The 12,043-nt window shown below is 38.2% G+C and overlaps 1 protein-coding gene across 1 annotated transcript in view; it reads left to right on the forward strand.

Moving 5' to 3' along the window:
* GUCY2C (guanylate cyclase 2C) overlaps positions 1-12,043 on the forward strand; it is a 43,899-nt gene that overhangs the window by 21,486 nt on the left and 10,370 nt on the right. Inside the window, exons 15-18 of the mRNA XM_056482418.1 lie at positions 889-993; positions 2,162-2,248; positions 6,338-6,470; positions 8,231-8,368. Coding sequence (XP_056338393.1) covers positions 889-993; positions 2,162-2,248; positions 6,338-6,470; positions 8,231-8,368 — 463 coding nt within the window. The remainder of the gene's footprint in view (positions 1-888; positions 994-2,161; positions 2,249-6,337; positions 6,471-8,230; positions 8,369-12,043) is intronic.

The raw sequence follows: 12,043 nt of genomic DNA on the forward strand, positions 1-12,043 counted from the left end.
AGTAACTGCTTTCCACTGTCAACTCCAACAGCCATTTGCTTATGCATGTTTGTGAGGTGGACAGGTAATGAGTTCCTCAAAGGATATTGCTTGATGAACTTCATCTTTATTGTGTGATCTCATCACCATTTCAGAGTCTTAACTATGTGCCAGTCATGCTGAGGATGAATGAAGTAATTCATGCTCTGTCATATGGCCTTACTAAATCAATTTTTATAGCTGATGCTAAAAGGCACTGCACTCTTTTGGCTCATATCATACTAATTCATCAGTAGCGGAATGTTGTAGTTAAATCTTATTATTGAATGCCAATTGCAGCTCTTTAAATATAAGTTACTCCCTGCTGACTTCTGCATACAGACTCTTTCAAGATGGGAGATTAATTTGGCTGCAGTACTGCATCGTTTTTGAATGGTTTTCCTTTTACACAGCACTGCTGTATTGTGAATTCAATAAACTCTAAAAATACCTCAAAGTAAACTACAGTTGTCTATTTAAATGGACAAACTTCATAATATCATGCAGCATCATTAAATTTTTATTACTTGCTCATTTACTGATTGATTCACAGCATTCTGTCACTCATAATGGCTATTCTGGTCAGCTGGGAGGTTTGATAGAGAGGTAATAATAGATACTACAGTGGGCTCTGGAATTAATTTGCAGTATCCAACAACAACTACCCTTATCTCCCTAATCCAGAAGGCTCTCGAATAACAAATGTGTTCAAGTATTTCACTCGGTGCCTTAGTACATTCTGGTTTAAGGGAAACTCATACATCTTATCAGGACCTGAGATAAAAAGCCATGTCACACGAATATCCATGTCCTATGTTTCCGTGCTAAAAATTATTGCTTTTAAAAACAGATAAATTGTCTCTGCTCTAGCTCCTACAGGTTGATTATTACAACCTGACCAAGTTCTATGGCACTGTGAAGATAGACACCATGATCTTTGGGGTGATTGAGTACTGTGAAAGAGGTTCTCTGCGGGTAAGGAATTTTAAAGGTCTCCTTCTGCCCCCAAATTATCAAATTTCAGATTAAGGAAAGAAATCCCCATCTCTGTGTGTTTGATCCTCATGCAGCAGCCATGGACTGAGCAAATGGTGGCAGGTTTCTGATTCTTGGTTTCCTCTCCCTTGCTTGGTTCTCTCTATCCTTCCCCAGGTGCTGCTGTCACTTTGGTGGTTCTCAGCAGCAAGAGGATGAGGTGAGGTGGAACCAAGGAAAAGTAACAGGCCCAGGCCACAGTAACAGCCAGTATTTGTATTGTGTCCCGCATTGGAAGCACATAGAATATAACTTTTTCTTCATTTTCCAAGCTGTAGCTGTTGTCTCTGCTGATGTGCTAGTGTACCACAGAGTGTGCAAGGACAGAAAAAATAATATATTCCATATTAATAAGGGAGAAAATGGCAAGTTCTGCATTATAAGGGAAAACAACCCTTAATTTTGTTTATAAAAAGAAATGGTAGATGGATGTTGGCAAAAGTACGGAAAGATTTATGGTTTATTACTACCAATATTATTTCAGTGCTAATCATGAAGTGATAATCATCAGCTCTTCTGAGGGCATATATTGTCTCTGCTGCTGTGATCATACAAAGACTGTCATCAGTAGCAGTGGTCTCTGGAACAAACTCACAGCAAGGCGGCAAAATAATTGTTCTCTAAGTTATTTTCTGGTAAACTGGCAGACTAATGGAAGTTTACTTTTATCAATGGATGTCATCGTGGCTGAAAGAACTATAAATGACTGGCAGGCAAAGATAAAGCAAGAGTTTACTTTGAACTTGTAAGGCTAGGAGTAAATTGGTAGGAAATGGACTGTGAGCACAAAACATGGAAAATCCTCTCCCTTCCTCTTGCACAACCTGACCATTTGTTTCTCAGCTATTTTGTGTTAATAAAGACTTGTTTTGAAGACCAAATTCACAACCTATTTCTAATTGCAGAAACCCCTCTTTTTTTGTACTCCCCGCTTTTCTAGCTCTGTGTAAACTTAATTTATATTTATTATTCCCTATTTTTTGGGTCAACTTCTGTTCTAGTGCATGTACTCTCTATAAAAAAACAAAGTTGCTGGTTGAATGTGTAATTTGTATACCCATATCTCATCTTCTGCTTTTTCCCTGAAAAGCTTTTCTTCTCTTGACAGGATGTTTTAAATGATAAAATATCCTACCCCGATGGCACGTTCATGGACTGGGAATTTAAAATCTCTGTCATGTATGATATTGCCAAGGTAAGTGGACTGCTGACAGTGCAATGTAAATCATCCTGTCTTGTCTTGCAAAACTCATCCTCTGAGGAGTGTAGCTCTCAAGGTCTTCTTCTTTCCTAGAGGTGTATGCCCTTCCAGTCTTTTCTCCTCTTGGGACAGGTATCTGAGGCAGGAGAAGCCAGTGGCTTTCAGACTGAAGGAGGAAATAGGGGCCAGAACTGGCTTTGGGCTATTTATAAATAAACAAATGAAGTATACCCCAAAGAAATATGGCCCAAAGATCCACTGACCCGTAGCTCCATAAGTAGGGCTTATGCAGTCACAAGCTCTGCAAAACACACTGCTTTTCATTTTGCTTTGTGGCCTCGGGTAAAGCATACAGAGCAAAAATGTATTATTTCAAATTATTCTAATATATATCCAGAGATGGGATCAACTTTTTCTAAACAAATTGTTTATGTACCATTGTGATTTTCTCACTAGAGTGAGAAACTCTAATTTCTCACTACAGCTATCCATTTCAAGCAGCTTGAGAGGGAAAAATTAATCTTGTACAGAAACCAAGGCTGGCTTTCAGTAGCTTTGAACAGATCTTTGCTTTTTAGGTCCTTGTGGTAGGAAAAATCAATATGCACAGTAAAGGAAATTCTGTTCTACATTAGAGACTTGTAACTATTTAGCTAGTAGGTAAGGACCCTTTGTAATTCACTGATGTAATAATTCATTATACCTCTACAGATAACAAAGAGAATCCCTTCTGTCTTTTTGCTAGTGCTCAGCTGCTGTCCTCTTCCTGTTGCTGGTTTGCAGTTGGATGATCCTCCTGTTTCCCTACATGCACCAGTTCAGATTTGGTCTCCACGATGAATGACTCCACTGTGTCTGTTCTAAAGAGATATTGAAAATCTCATGCTTTATTAAACCCCCTTAATCCAAATTGTCACAGTTTGTTGGCCTTGTTAATGACTTTAAAGTTCAGCTAATGTTCAGTTAAAGTTTAATTTTAAATAGCAGCAGAGGAGTTTCCCTTCCTCCTTAAAACATATCAAAACCCGGGGTATTTTTTAACCCTTTGCAGTTCACCTTTGGATGTTTCCGTAGAAAATGAGAATTGGTACTGTCTCTGTTTATGAGGAAAGCGAAATCCCAGTCCCTCTGAAGGGAGTCACCAAATGCCCAATGACTGCATTCATACTGAGAATTCACAGCCAGTCATTTGCTGAACCATTGTAAAGGGGACATGACATCTGAGGATGGATTAGCACACAGCATCTGTTATGTGCAAAAGCTCTTGAGCATTATTAGCTGTGTTAGTAGAGATGGTTCACAAACTCTTCAGGAAAACTTGTATGTATCTAGGAATATCAGGAAAATTACTGTTGTTTGGATGATCTGCCCACCTCTCCTATTCCTTGGCATGATAATGTGGTGAAGCTTTTGGGACATACATATTTCCATGAAATTCCAGTATTGCTTTTTCCAAACCATATCTTCTAAACCTCCAAGCACCTTGTCTATATTTACTTGAATGTCTTCTCCTTTTAAAGAAGTCATTTCATGGCCTCTTAACTCCAGTTCCTCTCATCTCAGTATCTATCCTTTTCAAGCCCAGCTGCAGCTCTCCAGGCTGTTAAAATACCTATGACCAGGTGCAGTAGTTCCTTCCTTTTGAGATGCTTCTCCCTCTCCACACCCCCACTTTAATACACTCTGCTTTTACCAGTCCTCATACAATGCTTGCACAAGAAGCTGCCACATCTGTTTCTGAACAAAGGTTGGGTCACTTGTATTCCCTGGTGCAAACAACCAAGTGATGACTATTCTTGGAGCAGTCTCTAGTTCAATAGAGATGGTGGGGTGGCCAAAAGAGGAAGCCCTAAATCTACTCCATTTATTTCCCCCCCAACCCCCCTGCCTTTTCTTTATTTTTTTGCTATCATAGCTGCCTCTAGTATTGATGGGACACCATGTAGCTACATGGATTTGGCCATGTGACCAAAGAGCTCTGATGAAAAGTCTTCTGAGAGGGAATTGCAGTAATCAAGCCTTGTAGTTATGAGTGCATACACTGTTGTTGCAATACTATTTATTAAATTAGTGGCTGCTGCAGGATATTGTGCAAGGGATTATAATATTCTTGCATTGTGCCAGGAAAAGATTTGTCAGTCAGAACTAAAGCTTCAGAGCTCCAGAGCAAAGGTTACAAGAATCCTCAAATATTTAGAACTATTGTACTGAAAGTTATTATAAATTTTGAAAATCACATTGTTTTTAATAGGTTCTGTGTCTTCAAGTAGTTGCATAGGATAGGGGGGAGGAAAGAGGAAAATTTTATCAGGTACATCTATAAGACCTTTGCCTCCAGAAATTGTTAACAAGAAAGCCTTGGGGTAAGGAAATTTAAAATACCTTTGCCTGTCATTTGATGCTGATACTAATTGGGAGTTCTGCTGCAGTAATAGGAAATATTTTGTGGATAATGAAAGCAGGAGCTGGAAGAAGGCACCGCTGGAGGGAACAGGGCCTAAAACAGGCAAAACATCCTGGGTAGTGTCATCAGGGCTGTGTGCTAAAAGCTGCTTAATCAAGAAATGTGTTCCTTTGGTATAATGTGCACACCAATCTCTGTAAATTTGGCATGGTCTAGATAGGTCCAGGATAACCTGTCCAACAACATTCTCCAGAGATTGCATCTTTGCAGGCTGCTTGTGTCTCAGACATGTATTTGCTCTGCCCAAAACTCAGCTCATATCTCAGTGATCTCTTGCAGCATTTGCTGATCCATTCCCAATTATGAGTAACTCAGTCTTTGAAAAGAAAACCCAGCATGTCATACAGTGTATTTATAACCACATGAGCCGTTTAACCCTGATAAAATTCTGTCTACCAGTTATACAAAAGGATGAGCTATACATGTAGGAGCCTAAGTGGAAGATCATTCAGAGAAGAAACTAAACAGATATGACATACCTGTTCTAGCTTCCACAGGGTATAGATTGCACTTCACATACTGAGCATGAAGAAGAGAGGACTATAGGAAGAAAAACAACCAGCAGTAGATTATAAATAGGTGTGAGTTTTAGTAGTTCAAAAGAGTGAGATGAAACAGAATAAATAATAGCAAGAGGGTACAAATTAGCATACCTACTCTCTTCTTCAGTTGACACCCACTTAATAATGTTCTTTTCCTGCTTTGCTTTTTAGTGCTAGTCCCTTCTCACATATTGCAGTGTATTTGAGTGTCTTATACTAAATCATGTAATTTCAGAAGCAATGAGTAAAAAGGGGCAAGCTACACACCTCTGTATGCATGTGTATGCATGTGAGATTTAGGAATCTGAATCTCAGAAATCAAGATGAAACTGCATTGACCAGGCCTCATGCTCACTTCAGGTTTAGCTCATGGATAGCTGGTATGTATTAACTTGTACAGAGAAAACCATAAACAGTCAGGTCAGCAGAGACCTTTATGACTGTCTGGCATGATCCTCTGTCTGATCTAAGGCCTCGTGCATCATCTGACGCTCTCTCCATTTACTGCTCTGGAGCCCTCTGCTTTGCAGTTAGAGGATCTGCTGCAGTGTTTCAAATAATGTCTCTGGTGTATGGTGATCTTCAAAGACAGTACAGACATAAAGAGCAATTCCTCTCACACCTCTTGTGTCTGTTGGATGAATGTGTAGTTGGGAGCACTTCTTTGTATGATACTCCGAGAAATCGATATTAAATTTACCAAAAAACATTTATTGCAAGTGAAATTAAAATTTTCATGGGAGGAAATAAATTTCCTTAATTACTTGTGTTCCAATATTAGCAAAACCAAGATGCTATGTCAGATTGTTGTTAACCAAGAGGAAGGATGACCTCCCATGACATGACCCACTTTCTTATTTCGTAACATTGACTGTTCCTAAGACCTTGCAAAGTCTTTGTAAAATAATAATATGAAAGGGAATAGTGATTTATGCATATCCATTGCAGATGAAGTCCATCTAATTACTTGCACAGATATTATGCCAATATTCACATTCTTGAATATGCTTGAGTCTGGTAACATCTGAGTGTCTCACATGTAGTTGTGCTCTCTTTCTATTTTATCCTCAACCACAGGGGATGTCTTACCTCCACTCAAGCAAAACTGAAGTCCATGGTCGACTCAAATCCACAAATTGTGTAGTAGACAATCGCATGGTAGTGAAGATCACTGATTTTGGCTGTAATTCAATTCTGCCTCCAAGGAAAGGTAAAAAAATGCCCAACTGGACTCTCCTTCATGGTTTCCAATCTAGTGGAATTTTCTTATCTTTGTAGTTCAGTAGGGTCTAATTATGTCTTGTACACAGTACAAGGCAATGCATCTTTGATTCATATTATATAATATGAAACCATTATATAATTTTAACTTAAATAACACAATGAAAGAATTACTAGCAGGTAGTGAAAGAAATTAGGCAGTGTGAGAAGGAAGGAAAGATGAATATTCAACTTCTAGTGTAGAAAACAGAGATTTCACCTATGATTGAGAAGTAAGAAACATTATCAGTATCCAAGTCCTTCATGCAAACAGCTCTGTTCAGCAGTAGTACTAAAACTGTGTGAAGAAAAAAAGGAGTTAATCTACCATAAATCTTGTAATTGATTGGATACATATATTATCATAGTGCTCTGTGATATCATTTCAACATTAACAGGCATGACTCTGATAATCCTTGAAGAAAGCTGTATTGATATGCTGTTCCTTATTCCTCAGTTAGGTAATATATGCTCAACCCGATTGGAATAATATTAATAGCTTTTCTTTACATTTTCTATTCACCTCACAGTCATTGAATATTTCTGTAAAATAGAACAGTCCTTTCTACTTATCTTTTCCTTCTTACTTGACCTGGAGTGAAAAGATGAGCCCATCTGAAATTCTGTCATATGAATCTGTAGAGTAGAGCTTGGAGTATAATAAGCACAACACTGTGTTGTAACTGCAGTGTATGACCTGAAAAGAAACTGGTTGCAACTGGCTTGAAGAAAATTTTCATATTCACACACAAACATACTCAAGAGTAGCAATAAGAACATAAAAAGGACTAAGTAAAAAAAAGTGCACTGAACATAAATGTTCTATTCATTCTTCAGTTTACAAATTACTTATTTAATTTTGTCTTATTATTCCATTGTAATGTATTTATCTTCTTTTATTGCTTGTAAGCAGCCTCAAAACTTCTGGCTACTCAGTCTATGTCCTTGATGAAAAATCACTGTTCCACAGATTCATTGTGGCTGGATGTTACAGCCTAATATCATAACACTGTCTTCAGGGTCACTGTGTTCAGGTCACTGTTATGATAATGTTACCAGCATGTCACAGCTGTTGTACCACGGCAGCATTCTGGTTTTGAGGTATAGCGGTGCTCATTGCACTAGAAATACAGATTAATAATTTCTGTAGACAGCAAGTAGCTATGAGCTATGTTAGGCTCAAAAGCATTTGAGAATTATTCAACAGCTTCATGATATCAAGGCCATTGGGAAATATTGCAGTCTTCTTATCAGACACTGTATATAAAAAACTCCTGCATCTCCTAGCTCAATAATTTATGGCTCAGGATTTTTTTATTATAGCACTGACATTCTTTGGTCTTCTTCAGATACATAGTCTATTTCTAAGAAGCCTGTGAAACGTAGCTAAGAAAAGCAAATTCATTGCCAATAAACATAACTTTTCTGAAGGTGTGAGAGTCTGCATCTACAGTGGAAAGTAGTAGGGTCAACAAATCCCAGAAAATTGAAAACTACATTAGAGGTTTATCTAATCTGTATTGATGTCAGCTTCTCAAGAAAAATGCTAAAGTAGGAAACATACAATACTAGTGGGCTCTGGATTGGATATGAAAAGAGTAAAAGGAAATATCATTATACCAGTGGATGGTCTGAGAAGGATCACCCTTTTTGCAATTACTTCTCTCCTTTCCCCTTTGCATCATTCCCCATTGCCAACTGGATCTTCAGACCTGTGGACAGCTCCTGAGCACCTCCGGCATGCTGATGTATCTCAGAAGGGTGATGTGTACAGCTATGGGATCATTGCCCAAGAAATCATCCTACGCAGAGAGACATTCTACACTGGACACTGCCGGGACAGCAGAGGTAATCCCACAGATTTCTCCTCTATTGCAGACTTCTGGGGTGGTTGTAGCAGGAACTGGCCTATTCTCCATGTTTTGTGAAAGGCACTGTCTCTGATAACTCTTTGAACATCTGCTCCTTTCTCTGTGTGGTGAATGAAGAGCCTGTTTGAAGGATCTCACTGGGAGGCAAGTGTCCCTACTTCTCCTGTAAAGAAAGTTTGCATTGAGTTTTCTTGCCCTTTCTTTTCCCTTCTCACCTGGAGCACAGCATTACAGAAGTTAACATTATACAATGCTGTCCAGACATTCTGTAACATTTAAAGGCCTCAAAGGTTTTTCTATTTTGACTTGTAAGCAACATGTAATATGCCATTTATTTTAGGCAGCATAAATCAGCATTGTCAACACAGAACACAAAAACTCAGCTGCATGACACAAGAACAGTTGGCATTTAAAAACTGGCAATTCAGACTTCATTCAAGCTGGTTATAATTAACTTTAGCAATTTAACTTCTGTCAGAAAAATCATCTCCTCCTCTAGTGCCTCTATTAAACCCTGTATTGTGCATTTTGTGACATTGTTTTTGAGTGGCTGTTGTGGCTGATTTTTTTTTAAAGTGCCTGGTTTTAAGCCCAGCTGGGAATTTAGCACCATGCAGCCACTTGCTCAACCCCTCTTCTCTATTGTCCTTCCCCCTGTTAGAATAAGGAGGAGAATCAAAGCAAAACTTACAGGTTGAGATAAACACAGTTAAATGATTGAAAACAAAGTAACATACTATATTAATGATAAATTAAAATAATAATGATAATAAAAAGGGAAAAACAAATAATGAACAATGAAATTGCTCAGTACCTGCTGACCAATACTAGACTCCCCTTCCTGAACACAAATAATCCTCCCTTCCAGGTAACTTCCCCCAGTTTATATGTCAGGCAAGACATTCTTTGGTGTGGAATATCCCTTTGGTCAGTCTAGGTCACCTATCCCAGCTATGCTCTCTCCCAGTTTTTCTTGTGTACCCCCTCACTGGCAGAGGACCTGAGACAAGTTTAAAAAAAAAGTCCTTGATTTAGGATAATTACAGCTTAACAAAATACCAAAACATCAGTGTGTTATCAACACCATTCTTATTCCAAATTCAAAACACAACAAGCTAACAGTTTCTGAGAAAAAATGAACTACCCTGGTAAAACTGGGACAATATCCACCCCTATCCAGCCTGATCAAATCCCAATTCCCAGAATCCAGGCATTATTATATACTAGAACTGACAGAAAAACATGTGTGGGTTTGGGATTTTCCTAGTGACTAACAACAGTTACTAACAACAAATTTAGACATTGCCTTTACCTCTGAGTCATTCTGTTAGATCCGCCTCACATTTGTTAAAACATCTAGAGCAGTAGCTCAACAGCCTAATAGCTCTTTTACTGAGTCACATTTGAGAAAAAATTCTGTGGCTTGTTCATCATCTTACATTATCACAAATATGTGTTAATATTTGGGAAAACACAGTTTTTGACATCACTAACTATAATATAAATGAAGATCTAAATGAGATTAGAAATGGCTGTTCCCCTTAAACCAAACTCTTCAGTATTCCATGCTTCATAAAAGGTAGAGAAAATAAAGCCTTTCTATTCCTATTTCTTGAGAAGAGGCAGGCACAATCCTTATGAATGCAAGAATTTTATAAATATCGCCAACATGGAGAAAGGAAAGTACAATGCCCTACCTTGCTAATCTTGACTTGTAAAGCAAATCTGTAGCTAGCTACATTCTTTTAACTGCTTGTTGAGTGGCTGCAGTCTTTCTGCATTGTGTTAGTGATTATTAAGTTAGCCTCAGACATAGTGTTTCTTGGATTTTCTGAGATGTGGCAGAATCCTTATGGCTCTTTGTTTGACCCTGGCTGTCATAGTCAGAACCTGGTTCCTTGTTTTATCTTTGACCTGTATCTTAACACTGTATTCTGTCCTTTTGGAAAGACTGTCCCTTTCAAACAGCATGAGGTTAATATATGCAATTTAAAGAATTTGTAGCACCTAAGCAAGACACCTAACAGCACCTAAGTGATGTTGCTGGAGATGGTTACATATTCGCATGTGAGGTAAGACAACAGTAAATTTACTAGGTATGAGATCCATCTGGTAAGTCTGGGTCCACTGTAACTTAAAAAAATAATCTGCTTTGTAAATTTCAGCTCAAATTATACATTTTTCTTTCAGTGAGGACATTGTTTTCTCCACAAAACTTTTTTTCCATAAAAGCATTCTTAGATGTCTAAGATACATATTGCTGCTTTAATGGCTTCTGGTATTATTCTTGACTTTTGTTTATGCAAGTTGAGTAAAACGTGTTTATCAGTTCATCAAATTTCATGTATCAGAAAGGAATTAGTTTTATTACATATTGCTGAAGTGGCTCCTCATTTAAATGCCTGATTCATTCATTAGCCAAGATGAGCAAGACAGTGAGCATACTTATTCAAACACTTCTGCATTTTGTTTGTGGCATCATCTAACTTTCGAAGACAGTAGCTCAAACTTGGGGTTACCACTAATTTACAAATATCCAAGATAAAAAGTTACATATTACAGTCAGTGGTAATGGATAGAGAAATGACCCTGTTGTATGTTAGATTCATTTGGATTTTAAGTAATGAAAAAAACTTTTTCAATGGCTAGGCTATCAGAAGTTAGTCTCTGCAAATTAGAAGGCATGATACTGATATTTCAGGACAACTGACATAACTGCTTCTCCAGGCTTAAATGACAGCAGCAAGGACTGTGTTCAGAATTGAAAAAACTTATTTAAAAAACCACATACCTGAGCTCCATCCACCAGCTTAGAAAAATTAAACTCTACTTTCAGTTACTCAGTGAGCCAGTTTTCTCAACATGAAAATATGTATCAATCAACTTAATGTACAATAATATTGCTGCTAATGAGAGAGAAGAAGTCCCATGACAGGTATGTAGAACTGAATTTCTAATGTGTAGAAGTAAGTAGGTCATAGTCCTCTTCACTGACATCTCTGCAAGAAGCTGTTCCCCGTCTGGTTACTCCACTCTTCTGCAGAAACACCTCATTCACTGCTTAAGACTGTGAAGTCTTGCCATGTCCTAATGCTCAGTTCAAGCTGCCTCCTTGTTCTACTACTTTCTGCCACTGACTAATTGCAGTATTGCTAATAGCTGCTGTTACTTCCTCTCTCAGGTGTGTGTCCAGGCATGAAAATCCAGCATGTTCCTCCTGCATACATGAGCCCTACACAGACTTTCCTGTCTCTTAGCCCACACAAGACTTCTCAGCAGTTTCTCCACTCTATAGCATTTGGGAGACTCAGGTTTCCTGCTCCTTCTCTAGTCCGTAATTTCTGTACCAAGAAGTTGGAAGCTGCTGTATTATTTTGGGGTGGTCGTGCACATTGGGCATGTTTAGGCACCTGTAGCTGCCCTAGACCAGTGCAATTACAAACCTTTCTTATGGCATTACATGATTTCTTCAGTAAAATTGTATCCCAAATGTAATCAGACATTATTAAGAAATAATCTGTTCTGATTCACAGATCCCTTTCAATTTCCCTTTACTCCAGAGGCAAAAAATTACTTCTCTTTTTTTAAACAACCCTCCTTCCCCTGGAATTCTTGAAGTCTGCAGGAGAAAGACAAAGGAAGGTGTTTTTGC

This window comes from Oenanthe melanoleuca, chromosome 1A (genome assembly GCF_029582105.1).
Source record: "Oenanthe melanoleuca isolate GR-GAL-2019-014 chromosome 1A, OMel1.0, whole genome shotgun sequence".
Taxonomy (NCBI): Eukaryota; Metazoa; Chordata; class Aves; order Passeriformes; family Muscicapidae; genus Oenanthe; species Oenanthe melanoleuca.